General features: G+C 35.1%; 1 protein-coding gene across 1 annotated transcript; it reads right to left on the bottom strand.

Moving 5' to 3' along the window:
- Positions 1–4291: 4291 nt before the first annotated feature.
- Positions 4292–6193, bottom strand: nkx2.7 (NK2 transcription factor related 7). Its single transcript, XM_055167555.2, has 2 exons — positions 5804–6193; positions 4292–4870 (listed from the first exon to the last, which is right to left on the bottom strand). Exons 1-2 carry the CDS (start codon positions 6111–6113, stop codon positions 4350–4352), a joined length of 831 nt encoding a protein of 276 aa, XP_055023530.1. The 5' UTR covers positions 6114–6193; the 3' UTR covers positions 4292–4349.
- Positions 6194–27968: the final 21775 nt, after the last annotated feature.

The following is a 27968-nucleotide window of genomic DNA, read 5'->3' as shown; positions in this document are numbered from 1 at the left end:
AACCCCAACGCCAGGCGACAATTGATTAAAGTTTAGAAAATATAAAAGAATAAATCAGAAGAAATAGCATAAACAAATACTCAAAGTGACATACTAACGCAAACACCAAATCTAAGCCTAAACCGAAGTGACAATGGTTTGAAAATAGGAAAAAGCAGTTGAGAATGCCGTGGCAGGGCCATGGAAATATGCGGAGATCCGTGAGAATACCACAAAAACATTAGCAAAGAATTCCGTGACTATGCCACGGAAATTTGTGAGATCATGTTGCGTAAATGATGACAGAATTTTCATTTTAAAGTGAACTATCCCTTTAACCTATGCTGGGTTGTTCCAACTCTGGGCCATTTTCTAGGTTAATTTAACCCAACTTTGAGTTTGTCGATATTTACCCAAACCCTGAGTTGAAAAACAGCACATACTGTAAAAAAATATATTTATGCTACTTTACAGTTTTTTTTTCAGTTGCTAACAAGCATTGTTCAATACCAAAACCACATTTTCAAAACTCTTCACACAGTCAGTTAATTTTATCTATAAAACTCACTCAGAGCAACAATTCACATTCAGAAAACACATTTCATTCACAACACACAACAGGAAGCATTACATAATTGATGAACTTTTCTTTTGTAAAGTTTGAATGATTTTCCAAATAAATCAGTTCTTTATATAGAATACTGTAACACCTTTTCACTTTATTGAAAGCATTTCTAACAAGAATTTTCAGAAATTAATCAAAATGTCTATCTTTTACTTTCAAGTGCTGAATATAGTACTTGAAAATTACGGCCAAAATGTGAAAAAAGAGGAAAAAAATCTCTGGGATGCATCTTGAAAAGAACTTCTCTGAACCATATTTGCCATCAAATTCAGTTCAAAACTATCCATTTTACGTAATCATGGTAATGAGACTGGAATTTCAGCTAAAATTGAAATGAGCCTATAATGATTATTTTACAGCTCAATTTTCGGCTATAAAATTGACAATATTTAAAGGAAATACTCCATAAATGCTTGGAATTTGTCATCATTCTGTTTTGAATGTATTTTTAACAATTTTGAATACACTGTGTTAGCATTTGAAAAATGTGCTGAAAATACATTTTGCATGTTGTGAAGTACAAATTCAATGTTGGGTAAATTAACATTTTTTACAATGCAGAGTTTGATGAATTACCAGACTGTAATTAAATTTTCTCTCCCTTAACTTACAATCTTAAAAATAAAGGTGCTTCATGATGCCATTTCAGAAAGAAATGGTTCTTTAAAGTTCCTTTGACTGAAAGGAACCAAAAACAGTTGATTTTTCTATGGCATCGCTGTGAAGAACCTTTTAAGTACCTTAGTTTTTAAGAGTGAAACCCCTAACACAAACTTGTTGACATTAATTAGCAAACTTGCAAAACAAGCTTTAGTAAAACAAGTTTGGCAAAACTTGATTTGGACAGTTTATGATCTGTTTAAATAACGAGAACCACTTAAAATGTGCCCCAAGTCAGATTTCAGCGTTTCACTATGTTTGTGACAACATTCGTAGATTTGGGCCTCAAGTACAGTCAGACCTGTACATACACATACACATACACATACACATACACATACACATACACATACACATACACATACACATACACATACACATACACATACACATACACATACTGCACTGTCAGAAAAAAGATACAAAACTGTACCTTTCTTTCACCAGGGTGGCATCCTCAAAGGATCATTTTGGTATCTTTATGGGTATACGACACATTGAAATGTTGTATTTTTTGGGGTACAATATTATACCATAAGGACCTAACTGTACCTTAAGGAAAAATTTTGTACCAGTTAAATTTTAGGGGTACAAAACAGTTAACTGTACCCAACTGTACCCAGTTAAAGGTACACGATAGATCCTTGTATGTACCTGCATACAAAATGGAACCTTAAGGTACAACCCCAGCGACAAAAAAGGTAGTGTTTTGTACCTTTATTTTGACAGTGAGTATGTTGTTTACATCTTCATATGTATCCATATGCATGTATCTGCATGCTTGTGGACACAGTCTCACACACACAAACTTATTTGATCTGCTGAAGTGGCCATAGTCTCCACTGTGTCTGCCTGCTGCTAAATACTGCTCTTAGCTACGTATATCAACCGGCTAAATACTGCTCCAAGCCACATACTCTTTCCTTATCTGAGCTCAGTGCTGACGAGACTCTTGAGAGTGTTTTCTATCTCTGCCTTGCTTCTAGTCTTAAACAGGAAATAAATTGTCCATTAAGATAACACTTAAGTTGCCCCCCTCCCACACATCACTCTGTCAGTGAAACTTGATTGCTTTTCATAGAATTTAATGCTGATTTTGCACTCTCGCAATGTTTAACCTGTTACATTATAACAGTGGTTCTCAAACTTTTCAACGGGGTGCATCTCTTCGAGGGATAATTCATGACATAAAACAAACTCAAACTTTGAATTAAAATTAAACAAAAATATTAATTTATACATTGTAGTGCTGTTGGTTGCTATATTTTTCTGAGATTTGATTAGACAGAATTTATAATAAATTAATGTATTTTATCAAATGTTATAAAACTGGGGCCCCCCTGACACCATCTGCCTGCCCCCCAATTTCCACCCTATAAAACTGATGGTTGACACCCTTTCATTAATTATAACAAGGATTTGTGTTTAGATTTTGAATGTTGTGCATCAGAAAAGCTGTGTTAAATATGTTTGCCTATGTTATAAAACATCTTTAAAGGCATCGATCATACAATAAGCTAAAACACATTATATGGGCATAATTTGCGTTTCTTATTCGTGATCCATAAGCTGCCATATTTGTAAATATTATCCCATAGGGCCTGTTTATCAGATCCCATCATAGCTTTCATTTGATTTTAATCGTTTCCCTGACAGATCAGGAGACAAGAGTGAAAGAGTGCCGGCTTGTCTGCGTTTCTGTTTACTCTCAGTCCTCCGTCCTGGATAGAGACTCTGACTTATCACCCCGTTTCTATTGTTTTATCTTTTTAGCTAATGTGGATGTAATGACAAGCTCATTGGAAAGCGTTAAGATTAGGAGATAATTCAATTTGTTTGGTTTACGATATTATAGGGCACAGTAAACTTACTTTAACCCCAAGAGTGTTTCATACAAATTAGTTAAATGTAATTTCACACACGCACACATTTTCACATTAAAAAGTTACAACAGATTCTAAGGGACATTTTTGTTAAAAACATCTGGATTAAAATGAAAAAGTTTTCATTTATAGGTTAGGGGCCATGCTTAAAATGTGCTTTATGTCATAATGTATCGGCCCAATAATTTCATATGACTGAATCGATCTAAAAATACAACAGTAGCCTATTTTTATTTGTACGCTGAGGACGAAGTCACACTGAAAAAAAAAGATTCATTCGATTTGCTCAATTTTTTGTGGTTGCAATCAATTTATTTAAGATACATTCAAACAAAGTTTTTTTTTTGTTTTGTATTTCTATATTTTTAAATGTAGCTTTAAATAAATTGATTGCGACCACTTACCTTAAAAATTGAGTAAATTAAAAGAATATTTTTTTTCAGTGCAGCTGCAGCTAATATTGATAAAGTTAAACCATTTCTGCGACACCAACACGCTGAAAATCTTTATTAATTTGATTTATTGCTCCATGATCAACCAAAAGAATCGAATGCTTATCAACGTTGCGTAAAATCTAATTTATTGGATCTTATGTTTTAGAAATGGATTTATCTTACTGTTAATAATCCAGATCAACTTGAAAACTCAGAGTTAGCTTTTTGCTTTAAAGTTTTTAGTAAAATCACACAATAGTTGCTAAACATCGAATGCTAAGTTTCTTCATCGACACTTTTGAATTGATCTACTTTCAGTCTACTCGAAAATTGAGTATTTAAAATAATGAAGAAAAACAAATTGTGAAGGGTTTGGTTTAACTCATTAACCATGTAAAGAAATATATTGTTAATGATAAAATCAAATTTTCAGATAGCAGTCCTAATAAAAACAAACGTTGTTAGATGTAAACTTACCTTTTCCCTATTTTCCTTTAATATTCCTTAATGTTGGCACTTTACACATATTTTCACGATATGTTGTTCACTGTTTCTGAAATATCTGTAAATTGATTTTCGTACAAACAGCCGTATCGAGCTAAATTTTGTTAAATATAGTCTTTATTTGGTGAAAAGCATGAATATAAAACCACAAAAAATATATATATTTAATCACAAACAGTTTATGACAAGATTTTCAACGTGTTTTCAGCAGTGCCATCAAGAAATATTGTCTTATTCCAAAAATGTTCTCTTTTGGGATTGATGTCACCAAGTTCGAATCCCATCAACACTTCCCGACGTCAAATTCATATCCACAAAGTGATTGGGTATTTGGCTTGTGTTGGCAAACGAAGGCACAGAAGTGAAGTTACAGTGATATGGGTTATTTCCATAACTGTTATAATAGTTATTGTATGGATAGGATCCTACAGTGACATTATAAGGAGTCCCATGACACGGTTTTCCATCTCGCACCAGCACGGGCACAGCCACCCTCCTTGGGCCGGCAAGCTCGAGCGATTTATCCTGTCGCTGTCTTTTACACTTGTACCTCCGGTTCTGGAACCATATTTTGACCTGGGTGGGGGTGAGCTTTAAAACATGAGCCAGGTGATCTCGCTCGGGCGCTGAAAGGTATCTCTGCTGCTTGAAGCGTCTTTCCAACTCAAACACTTGACTTTGAGAGAAGAGAACTCGGGGTTTTCTGCGTAACCTCTGCTTTGGTTTCTCCCTCGGTGATTCATCTTTTTGACTATTACAAATTGAGTCGTCGAAGTGACATATACCTGAAAAAATAAATATAATAAACTTACTGATGTCCACATTGTATGCAAATTTAAAAAAGTTTAACAAATGAAGAGTTTAGTTGCAAAACGAGATAACTCCGTTTTTTATTTTTCAGAAATCTCGTTGTGCATTCCAATTAATATCAATTCAACAGCAGTTGGTTTGTTTTGATTTAAACCTTCATAACTTAAAAATACAGCTAAGTAGCATCATAAAACAAAATAATAACATGATAACATAATAATACATGTTTTGACAAAAATGTTAATAACGCATTTATCTCGTTTTGCAACGAAACTCTTCAAATATCCAGCATCGTTATTATCTATTTTTATGCCATTGAACAAGTTAATTCACCACTATTATATAGTCTTAAAAATAAAGGTGCTAGAAAGGGTTTCCATTGAATAAAAAGAACATTCAGTTAGAAGAAACATACTTTACTACTTTGAGAAAAAAAATTCCATTACAAATATCCTTTTGTGCACCAGAAATTTTATTGTGAAAGGTTCAACATATACAGCACGAAAATGACCTTTAGGAACCTATATATATATATATATATATATATATATATATATATATATATATATATATATATATATATATATATATATATATATATATATATATATATATATATATATATATATATATATATATATATATATATATATATATGAACGCTGTCTGATTGTTGAAAATGCGCATTATTTTAAAAATCAATTAACTTTCTTTAATTTTATAGTGGTTATTGCGCAGATGCAGACTCTCATAATTCTGACCCCTGCTTGTTATTTTGCGCGGATAAAATTTTAGGGCTACCTAAATAAATGTAAGCTAAAACTTTCTTATTAAAGAGCCAATATTAAAGCAGCAAGTAACCAATATATCAGTTAAGCATCAAATTATACTGTGCATATTTTACTCACTTGTGTCTTCGTTGGGATCCATCTCCTCTTCTGTTGGAGAACTGCAGGAATCTCCGACGATGTCAAAGTCATCTGAACTCAAGGCACATTTCACCTGTTCCCCAGCAATTACACTGTGTTTCTCTGGACTGTAGATGAGATCCAGACTCCGGCTTAATGTACTATGCATACACTGAAGCTGAAGCGACTGCAGAGGCACAGTGTCCTGCTGAGGACCCATGAATCCATTTGGGTTAAGAGCATGTTGCTGTTCCAACTTCAGGATGTCCTTTACCGAAAATGGAGTTGAAGTCACAGGACTCGGAAGCATCGCAGCTCGATCTGAGTGGATGAAGTGAAAGAAATGCTATCCGTTTCACCTTGCCCAATTCAAAGCAACATCAGTGAACTTGTTAGATTTCGGTAGACGTTTTGAGTCGAATGTTCAACTTGAATGGTGAATCATAACTCCTCGTAGAAGCAGCACTAAATGTCGAGTGACCTTTATCTTTCCCTTCCTGCTGCTTAGACACTGGTTGAAGGTGCGGAGAGAAGCTTGTTCTTATCTTATAATGACCCCTCCCAGTGGTGCGTCCCATCATCACTTATTCTAACTCACAACAGGCATTTTAAAGCATGCTTCAGGATGCTTTACAGTCTCTAAACAGGATTTATCAATTAAATTCCATTTGAAAATGGTATGTGCAATTTTAAAATTGATTTATTATTTTATTATTATTATAGTGTGTGCATATTAAAGAGAGATATAGCCATATAATTTATTTTTATTTATGGCCATAAACTAAACTAAAATAAAATAAAATTGTGGAGCACAATGCCACAGTATATGAAATGAACAGACATATTTACAGTTTTTATACATTATTTCAATTTTGAACAAAAAAAAGCATAACAACAAGTTATGTCAACACGTTTTACAATACTCGTTTTACAATACTCATCAAACTAAGATAAGCAATTCCAACTATTGGTTGAAAAACATTCAGTTTTAAGTTAAATACGTAAACAAATTAGACAGAATAATAATAATTAAAATAGTAATTCATGGAAAGAGAAAAAAAAGAAAAGAAAACACGGTGTTTTTGTAGTAAAGTTAGTAATAACCTATCAATTAATACAGATTAAATGTGTTATACTGTAAGTGTTACGTGAAACTTATTAGTAATATGAAGAGTTTCGTTGCAAAACGAGATATCCACCGTTTTTTTAATTGTTCAGAAATCGCGTTTTTTGGTTGTGCATTCCAATTAATTTCAATGCAACTGCAGTTGGTTTGTTTTGATTTAAAACCTTTATAACTAAAAAATACAGCTAAGTAGCACCATAAAACAAAATAATAACATGATAACATAATAATAAACATGTTTTGACAAAATTGTTAAAAAATGGATTTATCTCGTTTTGCAACGAAACTCTTCATATTTTAAATTATTTTTAATGAGCTTTATTTAGTCAATGAAAATCCTAAATTATTTTTAAATTATGTTACTCTTTATTATATATGTATAAGTATTAGGATTTTCATGACTCTTCATTCTTAAAACAAAAGACACCAACAACTACAAAACAGGACCTATTTGTCACTGAGCTTTTGTAAAGTCAAACCCTAAGATATGATTATTTCTTACCTCTTACCTGTATGCAATTTTATGTTTATACCTGTTTTGCATTGTTTTTATTACATTTTAATGATGACTTTTAAGAAACAATCACTAATTAACAAAGATAAAAGTGATTACGTAAAACTTATTCATATCCATATATATTTGCTGATATTTTAACGTGTGAAAAATCAATAACAACATTTTATTTATCGCTGACAATACAGCTGAATATAAACTGTAAGACTCTTCATTCAAAATTCAGAGGGCCACATGTCCTTCGTGTTGCTAATGACTGCAGTTTGCATAGGATACCGCTTCCCATTCATCCTCACGAAACCGAGGAGGTAAATTGGTTTTGTGCTTCGGTGAAGCAAAGTGGATGTCCGAAAAGGTGACGCCGACGCTGACATCCAACAGGCCTATTAGTGTACACAGGCCACAACAAACAGTAACCCTACACCTGATGTAGTATCTGGCGCCAGGCTGAAATGCTTGACTGAGGTTCAGACGCACAGGAAGAGACTCGCGACCACCTTCAGCTGTCTGCCCACTACCTGTGTTAATGACAAAGAACACATCATTATTGCAATTCATAAGATCATTACCAGTCTGAAGTTCTGCTGCCTATAAACTTATCAAATGACATTTTAATTGTTTTAAGTGAACATAAAATTAGAATGGTGTTATTTTATTGCATTTCTTGCACATGACTAAAGATCATGTCATCACGTCATTTGTATCGGTGTGATAGATCTACACTATAGCCTAATTATGCATTTCTTGATGCATATAAATATTTACGATTTATGCGCTATTTACAGCACCCCATGTCATGTGGTAGCCTAATAAAGGCCTTTATGCCACAGCAATACTACAACTTACACCACTCGCATTAATTTAGAAGCAGTAATAAAACATCACTGTCATACAATATACATTTATTAAAGAAAGCCTACAATTCAAATAACATCAGGTTTTGTAACAGCTGAAATAAGTTTCGAACAAAATGAAACCACACCGAAATAAGAAAAGAATCAGCAATCCCTATAGTTTTTTTCAGATGGAAGGACAAGAGATGTTTATCGAGATTTTTGTTAGACGTTTTAAAATATTGTTATTTATACAATTTATTGTATTTCACATGTTTTGCAAAACTAAAAAAACAGTTAGCTATATAATGGTGAGTTTCTATATTGTGACAATTTAGCCGCTTTGAGGTCCCGTTTGTGTTCTTTAAATTTTCCTATTTTTCCAGTTCAACTGGACAGTCACATATTCAAGAAATAGGTTGTTTCCAGCAAAGCATTAGTGCATGTACATTATTAAGGTTAAAAAATAAATATACTCTGAGAAATATCACTTTATAATGAAGATAGCTGTTCCCAGTGTGCCCCCGCGTCTTCTTAACGCTGTTGCAGATAATCCGATATGTAATGGTGATTATAATGGCGACTTAAACTAAGAACTTTGGTTATTAAGATGAATATGTTTACATATTATTTAAAATATTTTGATAAATTAAATCCTTAGACAAAAGGTAATGGAAAATTAATTTGTTATGTTTATTGATTATTTTGATTTTTTGTCATATATATGATCATGGTGGCATTTTGTTCTTTCGTGCAATACACGTGTAAGGTTAAAAAACTAAAATGAAAAGTGAATACTTTTCCTTAAATGCAATTAAAGCTTTGTAATATTCAGCTTTGTAATTATAATTCATATATAGACGGTTTCATCGGACGCACGTGATACACGTCTGGATCCGAACCTTACTTCCGGTTTCGTTTTTTTAATGGTCTGACTAGTTGCTAAACTGATCTCTTGAACAAATGCCTCGTCGAAAATAACAAATGTTTTGGTTTCCTAGGTAATCTATGTGTTTTTGTTTTGCTTGTTATATAAATAAATTACGTTCAAAGAACTTTGTTGTTATTTATTCTTAGCGGAGTTTACCGGAAGTTCGTGCAGACCGCGACAGCCGCTTGTTTATGTTGTTACTGCTGAAACGGTCTATAGTCCACTGCCTTTTCAACTCAATAAATTCCTTCAAACTTTGTAGCATAAAGTAGCCTAATATAGACTTAGCCTTTTCTAGTAATAAACAATTCACCTTCGTTAATTTTCCTTTTTACAATCTTCATGAGAATGCATTTATCGGTATTTCAGTTGCATCTATTTAATCCGCGATAAAATATGTGATATCTGCTGACGTTTGTGGTCGACAAGACTGGGGAAGTGTCCGAATTACAAGCTTTTTTCACTCCACCCATTAACACTGCAGCCGCCTACTATCGTCCAAATTTCAGAGGCCCCCTTTTTGCTCCGCAGAGACCTATACTTCAAATTTCAGGCCTTTTAGGCTAAAACCTGCGAGATTTTGGCCGTTGCTGTATCCCTTCTAGCCATAACCAGGGTCCCATGCATCCTTTAAGTTGGGTTTTCCAGTAAAACCGAACGAGAAGCGTTAAATCTGAAAAAAGAAATCTGCATCTAAAAATACTGAATCTTCTGATAGACAGCACTGGTCATAATAATAGTGGTTTCTTTAATACTGTAAAAGCATCAATTTATAGACCATGTTTACACCTGGTATTAAAACATCTTAAACTCTGCGGACCCTGTCCCGGGTCCTAAATTACTTATTATGACTTAATATAAAATATTCCTTTATTTTTTAATGGTCTGTCATGGACCCAGTACCCCATATGAGATACTGTGAGTGGCTCAGTGGTTCATGTAGGTTGTCTACAAACCGGAAGGTTGGTGGTTCGATCCCCGGCTCCACCGGACCAAGTGTCGAGGTGTCCTTGAGCATGGCGCCTTGCATGGCTGACACCACCGTCGGTGTATGAATGGATGAATGTGAGGCAACATGTACAGCGCTTTGGATGGCCATTGATCTGTTAAAAAGCGCTATATAAATGCAGTCCATTTACTGTTTGAAAGCTTAGAATCTCTACTTTCTGCAGATATGTATCACATTGACATATATTTTACCGTAAGAAAGTTTTTTTCCCCCAATTTTATATTATTTAATATTTATTTATATTATTTCACATATTTCATATTTTCCAAAATGACAAAAATGGGCAAGTCTTATATTAAATGAAAGCTCCCATTCCCAGGAATAAGGTTACCATCACATATCTAACAACCGTTAAATGAATAATGAGGTAAGAAATGTTCTTTTGTAAACTTACATGAAGCTTGAGCGTGAGCCCCCTCAGTCAGATAGCACAGATAGCCACAAATGCTACACCATCTTTTAGCTTAGGTCGTACTAAAATGAGTCACTTCACATCATTTTCTTTGGTTGTGTGCACAAACAATCCCTTGCTATTTATTGTTTGTGCAAAACAAAACAACGTATTTAAATAAAAATAACTTTTAAATTCGACATGCTAAAGAGATCATTCTTTTTTTGGGTGTTTACTGTCTGCTGCTGCTAACAACCAGAACTCTCTGCAGTCTGCTGGAGCACACAGAACCCGAGTTATTCACTTTCAAAGACAGTGTTTACAACACACAAAAGAAAATTTGGTGGTTCATCATATGAAAAACAACATAAATAATAATATTGGTCACAAACAGCAGGTTTTTTTGCAACTTCAAAAGGCTTTCTTCAAAATGATATAAAGACATTGCCTTTATTCCACTGTATGTGGGTATGGGAACACTTCAAATGTTTTTAGGCACAAACTGAATACAAAAAGTGTATTATTTCTCCCTTCAGTTGGAATAGTATAACTTTTGCATACATTATGATAGAGAAAATTTTTATTTTCCTCTGTAAGCTGACATTAGATGGAATCAAACAAAACTATCTGCAGGTTTCTGGAGCACACATGGCCAGAGTTATACACTTTCATATACAGACTTTAGAAAAAGGACTGACAACACATACAATCATGTTTAGCACTTTCAACAGTGTTTTATGTAATTTCAAAGGGTTTCCTGTAAAATGATACAAATCTTTTATATGCACACCTCTGCATGTGGGTATGGGAAGGTTTTGAATTTGGGTAGGCCAAATCCAGGCGGAAATCCCCAAAACAGCCTCAGAGCGTGACTGGTTTTAAGGCCCTGTTACAGAATGTGTTTTGGTCAATCACAAGTGGATGATGCTAAATACAGGGGTTTACAGGGGTTTTGCCTGCTGCAAACGCGTCTAAAGGGTTTATGATAAAAAAAGACCCTCGCGTTTGCCAGATACTCGCATAATCTGATGCGTAATCAAAGTTTACTGTTAAAGGAGTGGCTTGCACGTATTTTGTAAACGCAAGCGTCTCTTTTATCATAAACGGTTTTGACGCGTGTGCAGCAGGCACTTATTTTGACAAAACACGTGATGCACATGGTTCGCATGACGCAACAAACACATATTTTGAAAACACCAGCAAAACACATGACACTCCGAACATTTATTTTTAATTTGCGGCCCTCGGAAGAGCAATCCAAGCCGCCATTGTGACCCAAATCTGTCTCTTTGCATAACAGTCTGAACAAAACCACATGTCTGATGGGATCTTTTCAATTCTGATTTGAGCCAATAGGTGTGTTTTGACTTTTATGCAGTGCCATGCAGACTGATCTCCGCGACACGGGAGATGACTACCTCGGCTTAAATGCTCTCATATCGCTCGCTCCAGCAGGTCAGTTTAAACCCATCATTTCTCCCGCTCGCGTTTCAATGAAAGCAAAAGGACTAACCCACAGACCACCCCCTTAAAGTAATCAGGAAAGGAGTGTTCAAAAGGGCACAGGAGAGACGGATTAAAACACGAATAGGTGTCCATCTCATCAATTTGTGATGCGATTGATCAAAACAAATGTGCTCATAGTTATGTGATGTGAATACTGTTAGTCAGCATAAAACGAAAGTAGCGATTATGTAATTTTCCCTGTCGCCCGGCATTTAAATGTTGCCCAATTGTCACTAAGTGGCCTAAAGTGTGCCAAGAAAACTTCCCCCACACTATTACACCACCAGCCTGCACAGTAATAACAAGTCATGATGGATCCATGTTCTCATTCTGTTTACGCTAAATTCTGACTCTACCATCTGAATGTCTCAACAGAAATCGAAACTCATCAGACCAGGCAACATTTTTCCAGTCTTCAACTGTCCAATTTTGATGAGTTTGTGCAAACTGTAGCCTCTTTTTCCTGTTTGTAGTGGAGATGAGTGGTACCCGGTGGGGTCTTTTGCTGATGTAGCCTATCCGCATCAAGGTTGTGCGTGTTGTGGCTTCACAAATGCTTTGCTGCATACCTCGATTGTAACAAAAAAGAAATAGGCCTTTAAATTATAACAATCTTTCAATATATTTATTTATTTATTATTGAATACTAAATTGAAACATCAAATCAATTACATGATTCAATGCTTTAATTAATTTTGTGTTAACACAGCATCACAGAAAATGTGTGGTTTTAAAACCTTGACTCTTTAATACCTTATACCTTTAAACCGGTAACCGACCAATGTCTAGCTTGCACACTGTGCTTGGTATATTTTCAGTACATCTAAAGGTGACAAAAATGAGACAACAAGGTTTAGGTGAAAGTGAAAACCTGTCTGTCAACTTTTATTAGGTAAAATTGATCTGTTTAGTTATTATAATGGTCTTTGGTTAACAACAGAGAGTTCTTATCGGGCATTGTATGTTTGCTTAATATTTTGCCACATTAAATGATTTCTTAATAAATGCAGATACTTTTTCCTATTTTCAGATTGCAGGAGTTAAAATGTTGTGTCACTGTCACAAATAAATTGTTGTGCTATGGTTTCATTTTAGATTAAAAAACAAACTTTAGCTGCTATTAAGGAAGAAATATTTCTTTGGAGACCCCTTAAATTTGGCCTAAGCCCCCAATGTTTACAAAGTCTGGCTCCACCCCTGCTGCAGGGGGCTAGATTGGTGTAACCAGCAGAAAAACCCACGTGCTTTCAACCTGTCCGTCTGATGAGGTAATGACTATAATTGCGCATCCATTTTCCTTTGTCTGTGAAAGTCAAAGTGTTCACGTGTTCTGCAAATTTGGGGCCCCTGCATTCGCACAACTAAACGTATCCTTTGGCCTCTGAGCAAAGCTGATGGGCTACACTGCCAATGACAGCAATGTAACGCAAGACGGTAGTTAAGTAATAGCCGTAATAAATCATACTGTAAAAAAGAGCGCTGATGGCTACTGAAAGGAGACACTCGCCTGCGAGCCTTCGTCTTTAAACAGTTGGTCATCGGAGATCTTCATCAAAATGTTACTGGAGATTCTATGGGAAGTGTTGAGGGTCCGCTATTCTGAAACCTGTAACTTCATACACCAATGGACTCACAGAGGACTTTATTTTGATTGACAGCTCTCACTGGGTTATTGAGAAGAGGGCTTAAACAATAAAGCTGTGTAATGTTTGTTTCAGCACGGTTGTTAGATTGTTATTAATATTATTAATTATTATCAAAAAAAAATTTTATTTAAAAGTTAGAATAATTTACTCACTTATCAATATATAATTTTAAATTATGTTGGGCAGGGTTGCCAGGTCTGCGTAACAAAACCACCCCAATGGCCAATCAATACTATTACAAAAATATCTCAATAACCTTAAGCCAAAATCCAAGACTCTGTAACCCCCCAAAAAAATTAATTGTTAGCATCAGTAATATCAATAGTTATCTGGTATCTGTAAAAATGTACTCTTGGAATTTTTTCCAGCTAGCTTTTTTATGTCTCACATGGGATGCTTTTACTGTAAACAGCAATGAAGGGGTTTCTATGAATTCTGTGCTCATATTGACTGATTTTTCTTTTATTATTTAGTCAAACATTTTTATTACATCAAATTTGAGTTTGGTATTAAAAGGAAATAATATTTGAAATATATATAATATCATAATAAAATGTGATTGCTTTGCTACTTGAGCTACTTGAGTTCTCATGCAGTTGACATGATGTCCTGACGTGATGTTACTTTGGTTTAGATGAAAGCGGTCAATCTCCAGAAGATATTTTGAGTCCTGTGGCTAGAGCCATTTTCTAGAGCCATTATGGTTTGCCATTAACATTCTTAGCACTAACAATGCAGGTAACTATAATGTGCAGAAGTGATACTCTCCTCATTCATTGTTGTTTATATTGTATTTTTTATATTAGATCTAAGTATCTGAAAAACTCTACAAAGATACCTAAAGCAATGCCACCATTGCACCAGTGCAGAGGCGTCATGCCCATTCAAAGCTGCATTACAGAAAATTCATCCTTATATTAAACAATTCAGATAATTAGGAAATCCAGGAATGCAAACTATTTAACTTTAGGTTGATTTTAAAAATGAAATTTAGATTATTTGCCATTTAACGTTATTGCTGCCGTAACTGTCAGTCAAGCAAATACATAAAGTATAAGATATGAATATGTGTATATTGTGGATTAAATTAGAATTGAAGAATTCACAAGAGGGCAGAAGTAATGAAATGACATTTAGGGCTTAGTTTTTATAAATCGTATTAAATTTTATAGTTAGACTTTTATGTTTTCTTTATGAAATAGATTTTGTCTTTGGTTACCTGGCTTTTCTGGTAGCCTTTTAGTAAATTAATTTGTTCTTGATAATGATTTATAAAACTTAAAGTGAGAGATCTTCACCCTCAGATCTAAAACAAAAATACAACACAAAGTCAAAATCCTCAAGTTTAACCTTCCCAGCAAGCATATGACCGGCCTTCAACATTGAAATATGGTTGAAATAATGGGAGTTGTTTGTTCAACATTGATTTAATTTGCAAAATCAAAATGTAAATTAACGTTAATTCAACCTTATCCTTGACGTAACTCAACGGTGAAATGCCTGCTGTGTTGTTTTATGTCATGGTTAGGTCATTGACAGTTCAAAATCATTATTTGATAATAAATTTGATTTCCTTAAAAGTATAAGAAGCATTTATGTTGGGCCAGTGTGCTGTCGTGTGTTGCGAGCAAGGTGTGTTGGGCCACTTTGGGTAAGTAAGTCCAGGGCCACTTTTTAGTTCCAGTCCGCCCCTGAGCAATGCCACTATTGCACCTGAGCAGAGACACTGAGGGGGCATGGGCAGTTTTTGAGCCAAATGGATTTTGCATGCAACCTCCAAATCAAAGAAGCGTTCACATTAATCTGCTTGTCGTTTTATCTGTTTGATATGAACAATATTATCAGTTATGTGCAACAACCATTTTTTGACAGGGTTTTGATCGTGTTATGTTACTTTATTCATGGGGAATCCTTGTTGCTGCATTTTAGAATTAAAGGTTGTAACGGTCACAACATTTCCAAACCCAGTACGGTAATGTGCAGTTAACCTCCCTGTGTAGAAAATGTATGGTTTAAGTCTTGACGTCAAATTAGTAAATTTCTAGATTCATCTTGGTACAATGCTAGAGTTCGCCAAAGTTCATGGGGGCCAAATTCACATCTTACATATGAGGTAAAATTTTATAATTCCTTTAAATATTCTATAAACATACGTTTTTAATACTTGCAAATAAAATATAAGTTAAAAAAGTATAGCATTACTGATTTTGAAGCGTTGAACATGATTAATTATGTGATTTTCATCATTTTCATTGTGTAGGCCTATATACTTTATGGATTTAACATGACATAAATTATATATAACATAACGCAGTTGTTGTGCAAATAAAACATATAACATATATAACACATAAATAAATAAATAAATAAATAAATAAATAAATATGTATATGTATATGTATATGTATATGTATATGTATATGTATATGTATATGTATATGTATATATATATGTTTGTTGTTGGGATGTTTTGATATGTTTTTTCCTTTTCTATCGTCTATATACATGTTTTTGTATTCGTCTAATGATGTTTTCTACTCCTCTTGATTCTGTACGATTGTATTTCACATCTTTGTAAAGCATCCTTGAGATTGTTGAATGGCGCTATATAAAATAAACTCTAATTATAACTATATATATTCACAATTTACATTTATATATTCAGACTTACATTTATATATTCAGACTTATATTTATATTTTCAGATTTATATTTATATATTCAGACTTATATTTATATATTCAAACTTATAACTATATATTCAGACTTACACATCTGAATATATAAATGTAAGTCTGAATATATAGTTATAAGTTTGAATATATAAATATAAGTTTGAATATATAAATGTAAGTCTGAATATATAGTTATAAATCTGAATATATAAATGTGTTTATATATTCAGACTTATATTTATATATTCACAATTTATATTTATATATTCAGACTTATAACTATATATTCAGACTTACATTTATATATTCAGATTTATATTTATATATTTAGACTTATATTTATATATTCACGGTTTATATTTATATATTCATGATTTACATTTATATATTCAAACTTATAACTATATTATCAGTTTTTATAATTAATTATTTCCTGTTTGGCCTCCCATAATATGTGTGTGTGTGTATATATATATATATGCATAAAATATACATATAATATAATATAATAATATATATAATGCTATTTCAGATGTTAATATGATGCCAGTATGTCATTATTGTAATTGAATTGATTTAAGTAGTGTTTGTAGCTTATTTAGCCACTAGAGGTCCCTACAAGTCTTTATAAGTCTTACTGTTATAATAATCAAATACAGCAAAAATATTACTGCTTAGTAATACTTCTAGAAATGATATCTGTATTCAACTTATGTTCCAAGTCTATAATAGATGTAATATGTTATCAACACAGACAATTTAAGTCAATTTAAGTGGTCAGTGCTGCAGTGTCCAGCTCAAATCATTTTCAGATATTATTTTATGATTTTAAGATACACTGTAAAAAATCAGCATTTACATTTTTTTAGCTTTAATTGATTTGACCAAAATGCTGTTTTTTTACTTTTAGTACATTCTGTGCCTTAAGTTCTGCTGCCAAACCCATAAAAGGCTGCCCCCTGCTGGAGAGGAAGCCATAGTGTGACAGAGATCTGCACAATGCCATTACACAATTAAAAGCTCTAAAAACGCACTTAAATTACACCGAAAATTGGCCCCATGCTCTCACTGGGACAGTTACCCATTTAGGTACATATGCATACACATTTGGTACCAGTATGTGACTCTCTGAGGTTCTAATAAGAATGCACAAGTAGATGCACAAGTGTGCTTTTTGCAAAGGGTACCACCCCAGGGATTATTTTTTTATGTTTTTTCTCACAGTGTAAAGAGCTGCACTCCACCCTAGAGTTTTTGTTGATATAATAGCTGCAATAGCTTAATGACTTGATGTAAACTTATGCACCCTTTCAGTTGAATAGATTGCACACATTTAGTAGAACAATAGCGTCTAGTTAGCTCTGTAATGCCATTGCATTCTGCATAGAGCACTTTGAATTGTGGCCTTGAGTTGGCAGTGTTTCCAAACTCAGTTTGTAACCACTTATAAGTAATTCTAGCAGCGACTAACCACATGCTGAGTTTGACTTTACATCAAACAATGTAAACATACCACAAGCTCACCATAATTAAGTGAGAGACTGTGATAAAATGTAACATTGTTCCTTAAATGCCAATAAAACGCTTTAGCATAGGAATTATTTTTGAGATCATTTTGTATTTGTCACATTTTCCTTTCCTGGTGCATTTCGCAATCTTAAAGGCAACACATACTGACTCATGCTTGATAAATGAAGGCATTTTTATTGTTTATATGTGCCCCACGGTGTATACTCAACGCTTGATGTCCTTTTACTTGCTGGTCTAATTTAGCGATGTACTGTAAGTGCCACAAGCATAGATTAAGTGGCGCATTGTCACGAGTTTAAGCCAAGCTGAGATGCTTGACAGTGTAACGGAAAGTATAACGTGTCAAAAAAAGGCAATTGAGAAGATAAGGAGGACGCTTGAGAAATCCTCTCTCCAATTTCAGGGAGATGCCAGCGATTTAACAGATAAGAAAGCATTATCTCTCATTACGGCCTGTGTCTGTCTCCCCTGCGGCTGATTCTCTTTGCTGCTCAGCTGATCCGCATCCACTTTCATTACAGTGTATGTGTGCATGTGGAGTCTTAATGATGATGCTGAAATTCGTGATTTTTCGAGGTGAAGGTGTAGATGGTAGACAATTATGAGTCAGTGTCTGTGTTGCACTTTTACCCACGGTACTCATGTCTGTACCACCCAAACTCAGCCTGAAGAGATGTTCATAGATACTGTAGAAGGGAATCTGTTGACGTCATGAAATCTTTGTAATACTTTGTAATTATTTTACTTTATTACACATCACGTTGGAATGCTTGATTTACGACATATGCAGGTTTGTTATTCCCATTTAACAACCGCTCAAAACAAATAACACAAGGTGACCCGGATGCTGCAAATCATTTTGAGAGGTAAACTTTATTATTACTGGTAAAAAATATCTAAAAATGTCTTTATGACCTTTTAAGGTCTGCATGCGTTAAAAATGAGCAAATAAAATATTTCAAATCAATATTTCAAGTGCACCTATTTTATTACTAAAACAAGGTTATTTTGTGTATTTGGTATAATACAAATACATTATTTTCCACAGACCGAACATTTTTGTAGCTCCAGATCTCACTCTCTTCCTGGAAAGCACTTATTTTGTACAAAACTCATCGATTTGAAAATTGCTGTGTCCCTGATTGGCCAGCTAATCTGTACGTTGTGATAGGCCTGAATACCTCTGACGTCAACCGGAAATGTGGCGCTCCTTACCATGTTTGAAAGTTTCGGTTGCTAACAGGAGTTTAAGAACAGTATGTAAGAAATGTATATCAATTAATCAAAAAATGGCCCTGATATGTCACTAGACATTAAGAAATCATTTTCATTTCAAATACTTATTGTCATTTAAAAAGTGGAGTTGCAGTCCTCAACTAATGTTTATGTTGTCATGTTGTGTATTGGCCACCAGTTGTGTGATTGCAGTACCAGTTTTAGCCACAAGTTTTGTGATTGCAGTACCAGTTTTGGCCACATTCCTACATACTGTTCCTTTAACTTACAGGCTGTGAGTCCGAAGCGGCTGGAATTATGATAATGTCTTGTCTACATCACCAATCCCAGGAAGTAAACTGTTGCCTATAATCTGTGTGTTATAGTCCAAGAAAAAAGATTAATGTAGGAGATGCTAACTCGTGTCGTTGTTTACTTTGGTGTATGTACCTTTTGCATATCGTTAACATGTACTATACACACTTACGCACCAAAGGTGAATTGGACCACCTTGAGGTAAATAGCCGTGTAATAAGCAGGATAATGTACAGGGAGTCGGTTGTTATTGTGAAATAATCCCCTTCAGTGTGATACAAGCAGTGGGGGCTGGTAACTTCTTTATCGATGCGACGCTTGTCACAACATGTATGTAGCCCGTCATGTATGTGGTTCCTAATTTCAAAATATGTGTTCGGCGCATCATGTAAACTTATGTGCATCACACGTCATGTCAAAAAAATGGGTTTATGATAAAAGAGATGCTTGCGTTTGCAAGATACTTTCATAACCCCTTTGAAGCATGTGCAGCAGGCATGTATTTTAAAATAACGCATGATACACATGGTTAACACGATGCAGTGAACACATACTTTGACCAGCCTGATATCTCGAGAATTCATACATATTTTACGAGCTGGTTAATTTGTATGAATTCATACGAAGTTAATAGTGCAAAAATGTACGATTCTCATATAAAAACAATAACAAAACTCAACCTCTAACCCTGGCCCTAACCCCAACGTCACATGTGTACAAAACTCTACCAATGTGGTTGTACGAATTAGCCAACTCCTAAAATATGTACGAATTCTTGTGAGAAAGCGTTGATTTTGACATGATGAGCAACGCACATGACAATCTGAACACATATTTTGAATTTGCACCCCTCTGAAGAAAGTCACTGGATACAAGACCCTTTGCTTACAACATCCCAGCATACAACCCAACGGGTATAACCCAAGGTGCTCTCAGAGACATCAATAATATTAATTGGAGAGAAAATAGAGACTTTTGCTTAAAGTGATAAAGAAAAATGTAAATTCTGTCTTTTTAAGGTAAGTGGTTGCAATCAATTTATTTAAGCTACATTTAAACAAAAGTTTTATATTTTATATTACTTTACTAATCTTTTTTGTTTAAATGTAGCTTAAATAAATTGATTGCAACCACTTACCTTAAAAAATTGATTAAATTCAATGAATCATTTTTTTCAGTGTTGTTGTAAACCTAAATAATTTTTTTCCTCTGTTGAACAAAAAATTAGAAAATAATGGTAACCACAAAGTTGATGGCCATTGACTTCAATAGAGGGTATGCACGTGACGTCACCTTCGGCGAAAGTGCTTGCGGTTACGCCCGCTGAGTGGCAAAAGACAGAGCGACAGCATTTGAGTACAGTGTGAAATCAGCGTAAAACACGGGGAAAACTCGTCTAAATGGGAAACAACTGTTGTGCAATAGACTGTACTAACAGATTAACAAGAATTCTGAGCTATCGTTTTACAGACAAAAAAACACCGAAAGGATAAATAAATAGATTGTTCATCCCAAAGCCCACTGACCACAGGTGGGTTGCTAGGGTCACTATCAAACAGAGGTTTTACTTTCTACTTACAAGTATTTGTATTTTATTTGTGTTTTAATTGGAAAACATACATTCCAAAGCATATCATCATTTTTACTCTATTACATTTCATAAATACAAGTTTTTGTTTAACACTTAATATTTAAGTACATTAACATACTCTTTCTCAAATAAAAGTGCACAATTTTAATGTATAATATTTAGGTGTTAAATACATTTGAATATGCAATATTAAAGAATACACAGTATAAATATATACTTTAGAATGTAGTGAAGTAACATTTGTCCCAAGACAAACATCCTAATAATGCACAGATGCTTGGAAAATGTACATAATGTAACTAAGTATTGTCCACCTCTGCTATCCTAAGTCCAACTAAATTCAATTTAAGCTGATAAATGTCAGTTTTACTGACATTTTTGCAGCAGCCGCTTTGAAAATCAGCCATTTTGTTGAATGTTTGCTACTCGACGGGGCGAGTTCTGGCGTGGTCACGTGGAAAAGTGACTTCACCCTCTATAGTAGAAAAAACAAATACTATGGAGCAGGGCCGTGCACAGACATTTTGGGGGCAGTGGCCCAAACCAAAAAGGGGGCACTGGGGGCACAATTTATATAGTTTTAACAAAATATTATAAATATGATGTGTTATAGATTATTATACAACAGTTCTTTCTGGTTCTCGAATCTGATTGGCTAAGAGCTATGCGATATTCCACTGATAACGGCACAGTAATCGCTTCACCTTTCTTATCATTCCGCCACCTAGTGAATGGAGGTCCTTTAAACAGGCTCATCTCTGAATGGAAAAACTGCACGCACACACAGACAAACACAGACGCGCTGTTTTTAAACACTCTCTGTGTGTCTCATTTCACTAGCTCGTAAATCAGGCCATAGGGGGCATGTGGAGGGGGCAATCGAACTCGGGTTCGGACCAGGCAATCGCACCAAATGTGAAACCGCCCTAAGTTGCTGCCTTCTGAGGCAGCATTCCAAGGCAGGAAGGCATCAAGCACATCCGAATCCAATGTTAGATTTACTTCCTGACTCCTGAGATACCTCCAGCATCCTGTCCCACAATTCTATGCATGTGTGCGCATGGGGAATGTGATTGGTCAAGCCTGGTCGAGTTTGAAAAAATAAAATGGCTGCCAAGAAAGCGGCTGGAACACATTTTTACTGTAAATAAATGTACTTTTTACACCTTTTAATTGCATTTCTAGCGGGAAATTACTATTGTAGTTTTTAAATATGTGATTAGTTATCACAAAGGCGCTCTCTGTTTATATTTCAAACACACTGCCTATGAAGTGTGTCCGTAAGCGTTTCTCAGAGCTGCCTTCATGCCTCCGAAGTCATTTCCTCATGAGGCAGCGAGGCAACAAGTCAGCTGCCTAAGTTTTTGGACGCAGCCAGATTGTGAGAGATGTTGTGGCGTGGGCAGGAAATCACAAAGTGGATTACCGGAAATAGTGGATCTTTAGATGAGCGAAAACAGAACACTTTAAATGGGGGTTAGCTGTTGGTGAGAGGGGCACTTCAGCCGATTAGGGCAGAGGGGCAGTGGCTCTAGCCACTGCGCCACCCCCCTGGGCCCTGCTATGAAAGTCAATAGGTGCCATCCACTGTGTGGTTATTATCATTTTTCAGAATATCTTCTTTTATGTTCAACAAAATAAAGAAAATCATGTTAAGATCATGATTAAATGATGACATTTTTTATTTCTGTTTAAACTATCCCTTCATTAGTCTTCAACCTCTTGCATGTCTCTTGTTAGACTCTGATTAAAGTAATCTCATACAGTATGTGATATGTTACAAACCATCATAAACTGTGATCTGATGTAACACCAACATTTGCAATTGAAACTCAACTCATCATTTCGTTGTAAACAGAGTAATAAATGGTTGACGCTATTCACATTGCCTTTTATGACATTTCATCTTAAGCATTTGCATATGAGCTTGGCTGGCATTGGTAGCGGCATACACCGCCAGCTGAGCTACAAGAAGACCCTACACTCCTACATTTCAACATTCGTCTCTTTTATTTGTCTGTTTGTTTTCTCCCAAGGAATTCTAGGAAAACATCCGAGACAAGGTCAACACATCCTTGTTTCCTTTCCATATCTTCAGCTCAACTATTCTCATAAATTCGCTCTCTACATTGAACAAGACGTATTCACAGTACCACAGCATGCGCTGACCTTGCTGAACGTATTCGTGAAACCGAACAGTTCAGCTGTGCAGCGTTCATTAACTTGTATGGCAACCGGCATTTTTCCACCTGTGAATCAAATCTCTGGAGATTATGAGACATTTCTCAACATTCTTGGCTTTGGCTCGGTGCATCTGGCCAGAGTAAGTTACATCGTTTCAAAAGGCCAAGAAAAGAGTCAGAAGCTGTACGTGCCGTTTTTGCGGCGTAAAATGGAATCGCTGGTGGAGACATGACAACGTGGACACAGATCACAGCTTGAGTGTGTGTGTTGCTTTTGGGGGTCGGGTTCAGTAACTGGAGAGAGCTTTAGATGGCCTCTCCAATGTGTAATAGTACAGGAGCCGTCACATTAGATTTGGACGGCGAGCTTTTTATTTAGACAGTTTAGCCACAAATAGCAGTGTGGTAATGATGGTCCAATTACTGTAGGAACTGTGACTGCAGCCTGGACCGAATCTCTGTGTCATTTTTACTCCCGCCCTCACTGACACTATTGCTTTTTCTGTATAAATCACTGCCTTGGACGCTGCCAATTTTAGCCTTTTTGTTTTGAATAGAGCAGGACACGTCCAGTGAAATACAGATCCCCTTAGACAACAAGACATTGTTACAGAGGTGATTGATTCACTTATGTGCAGAAGTTTAATGTCACATTGTTAAGAAAAGCCGTAAGTGGGTGACAAACAAAGTTTTAGTTTTATCACATTTTTACAGAGGTGGAAAGTACTCAAGTATTTTTACTCCACTTAAGTACTTTTTCCAAGCATTTATACTTTATCACAATTTTATGTCCTGGGAAAACTGTTTTTTTCAAGAATTCTGCAGTTTTTACATCTATATTGCATATTAAATTTAATTTTTCCTAATTACAGTACATGAAAATTGTATGCTTTTCTTACTTTTTCTCAAGTAAAAGTCCAAGTAATTTTAACTCTAAACGATCCCGGAACAATTGTAATTTTTGGCAAGAAAAATTCAAAAATGCACTACTAAACCACAACTTCTCTTCTTCCTCCGACTGTGTGGAATTGTGTAATGACGTGGAAAGGTCACGTGTTACATATATGAAACGCACATTTGCAGACCATTTAAACAATAAACTGACACAAAGACATTAATTAGTATCATTCGATATACAACAACGTCAGAACGGTCCTCTTTCTCCACACTTGTAAACACTGGGGCGTAGTTTCACATACGTAGTTTCGCATACGGAAGACGAGAAGTTGTGGTTAAAAAGTGCATTTTTTTTTTTGCAAAAAGAGACAATTGTTTCGCTAGATGAAACTGCAATTTTAAACTGCATTAAAACTGTTAAGTGTTGAGGTCCATTAAAGTCCATTAAAATGAGAAAAATCCTGGAACGTTTTCCTCAAAAAACACAACTTCTTCTCGACCGAACAAAGACATCAACATTTTGGATGACATGGTGGTGAGTAAATTATTTGAATTTTTGTTAAGAAAATTGATTAATCCTTTAAGGTGAAAAAAAAACTTTTAAAACAATGACTTAAATTGGTAACATCTAAACATTTAATTTTTTTCCACTTAAAGTGAGAAACGTTAATAAAACTTAAATATTTTCAGTGTTACCAATTGAAGTAATTTTTTAAGTTTATCTAACTTTCACTTTTCACAGTGTAATTGATGTAAATGTTTCTGTATATTATTCATTTCTATAAGAGACCGCTAGGTCGGGAAGTGTTATCTCCAGTGTTGGGGGTAACGCATTATAAGTAACATGCATTAAGTAATAATATTACTTTTCTGATCAACGAGTAAAGTAACGCATTACTTTTTAAATGTACACATTAATATTTGAGTTACTTTTTAAAAAAGTAATGCAAGTTACTTTTTTAGTTTCATTAATTAAATAAAAAAATTATGTACTGAATTCAACTAAACGTAGTCTTATTATGCACTCTATGCTTACACACCTGTATGGGAAAAGTTTGAGAAGTCAGAAACTGAGATGGCAGAGCGCGACAATTTTGTGATGAAATATGCAATTTCTGAATGCAGAACTTTTGAGTCATAAAAATACCTGCAAGGCGTTTAAGAAAAAGTAACGGAAAAGTAACTAAAAAGTAACGTAAACATTACTTTCAATAAAAGGTAACTAAGTAACGCAATTAGTTACTTTTTTTGGGAGAAACTTAATATTGTTTGGGAGTAACGAAATATTGTAATGCATCCCCAACACTGGTTATCTCATGTTTTGCATGTCATTCTGTTAAATCCTTTCTGCGTCCAAATACCCACACTAGCCATCTTAGCCACATGAGAGCTCGAGCACACGACAGGAAGTAAGTGCGCAAGACTGTCCCATGTCTTAAAACTGTCCCTGTCCCCAATGGTGCACTTCATGTGGACTTTCGGTCTTGTGGCCTTAAATTGCGCGTGCTATGTAGGGTGCCCCATCTGTCATTTTTACGCTCTGAAGTATGCTCATAACCCCCCCTCTTTGCACCCTTGATGCTCACACTGCAGCAGGCTTTGCGCACTTTACCAACCCAGAAGTCCTTGTGAAAGAGCAATCAGATGACAGATGGGAGGAGTTCACACTGATTGGCAACTTCTCTTCCTATTTACGGTTTGACGCTTGAGTCTGTCCCAAAATACGACTCCAGTGCACCCTCATGGACTCGCGTCAAGGGTCCTTAAGGTCTGCACTACATGATGTCATCAAAGTGTGGACTCTGAGGAAGTCCACAAGTCCAGAGTGTGCCATTTAGGACAGGGCCTTTGTCTTTTCAAAGTGATTGCCATTTCAACCAGCACATTTTATGAAAGGAAAAGAAGATAATAATAAAATTTATAAGTTAAAAGTACTGTTTTCCATTACAGTAGACATAATACAAATTTGTGTCTGTTACCACCATAAGATTAAATAATAACATTTTCCTGAGTCTCAGGAGGATATTCGATTTGTTGCATTTTAGGCAGTAGCTATGGCAACAAATGAAATGCGTAAAAAATAGAACAAACGCAAAGAAAATGCAAAATAAGAGTCCTTAAATTTAAACAAAGCAAAAAGATTTGCTGGACATGACAGTATACAGCAGTGTGCTACATTTTAATTGTACTTAAACTCTAAAAATGGCTGGGTTATTTTTGATCCATAATAGAAAATAAATATTGGACAGAACACATGCTGGGTTTAAATTGACCCAATGTTGGGTTGTTGTTATGCAACCATGGGGTATAATAACCCAGCTGTGTTTTCGGTCCAATATTTTTAAAGTGTATTACATTTGAATGTGGGAGAGACAAATAAACATTTAACTAAATTTAACATAAATTGTATATTTTTAATACATTTTGTTAGTTTGTGATTAAAAATGTCCCCTTTGCAGTACCAGCACAGCCCACCTAGGGGCTGCAAACCCCCAGTTGAAGGCCTCTGATAGAAGTAATCTTCCAGACTTTTCTAAATCATGCAGTTAAAGCAAAAACATTACGTTGCTAAGCCCTTTCTAGCAGCTTCTCGTTGACCTTTTTGATTTTCTTCCAAGTTCTCATTAAGCCGAACTGTACACGTGATATCAGAACACATAAATAAAGGGGTTATTGTGCTCCTTTTTCTTATATGACATTTATTAGTTAAAGGCGGGGTGCATGATCTCTGAAAGCCAATGTTGATATTTTAAATCACCTAAACAAACACTCCCCTACAACCCAATAGGATGAGGACCTTTATTTAATAGACCCGCCCCACACATACACAACCCAGGCAACGATGTTGGTTAGTAGACGCACCCCTTAGTGCTGATTGGCTACAAGTGTGTTTTGGTATTCGGCCCGACTGCCTTTTCCAAAGCGTTTTTAAAAAATCATGCACCCCGCCTTTAACCAAAAGATACTATTTTAAAACTAACAAAATCAGTACAAGAAGAGTATTTCAGCTTCATTGCTCCTGAAGGATAAACTATTTTAGGTGATAGTTGTTGGTGAATAACAGTGTGTCACTTATGAGCTGCACAGGTATTGTGAAGTGTATAAGGGCCTGATCTGAACCAGGCTCGTATGAGATGATGTGATGACAAATGTTTTTGTGACATTATGTTATATATCCATCTTTAAAAACCACCGTCAGACCCTCAACAAGTTTTTCACTTCAGTTGGCCTGATCTTCTTTCTCAGCTTGCATAAATCCTCTAAGAACCAACACATAAGTGACATGGCAGACAATTTAAGTGTCGGTTAAAGACACCTTCAATAAGCAAGTGTAGTCTATGTGTCAAGTATGAAAGTACTATATAGAATTGTTTTTCTCTAAAGTGCTTGACATTTTTGTCACATGTTGGAGGGTCTCTGGCGTGAAACCTAGATGTTTTCTCTTTATGCATAAGAATAGAATGTGTACCCCAGCTGTACCCTTTCTATCTAGACTCAAAAACAAAACACGTGAAACGTCCACTTTCCTTTAAAAATTCCCATTGTATTTTTTGACACAATTTATCACAAGGAGACCTGCGATAGTATATATCTCATGAGTATAGTGTAATGAAAGTCGGCATTGGTGGGCTTTAAAGTCAACTATGTTCCAGCTGGAAAAGCAGATTCAAAAGTACCCAGCAGCTTTCATGACGCGCGAGTAACAGTTGTCGCTTCTGGCGTGATAATCTACTTAAGACATTTGCAACCGAGTAAGTTAAGTGAATGACTAAATAAGTGGAACATGACTGAATCAACGTTGA

This window comes from Misgurnus anguillicaudatus, chromosome 5 (genome assembly GCF_027580225.2).
Source record: "Misgurnus anguillicaudatus chromosome 5, ASM2758022v2, whole genome shotgun sequence".
Classification (NCBI taxonomy): Eukaryota; Metazoa; Chordata; class Actinopteri; order Cypriniformes; family Cobitidae; genus Misgurnus; species Misgurnus anguillicaudatus.
Note: the sequence above shows the minus strand (reverse complement) of the source record. Positions and strands in the feature narration are given on the sequence as shown.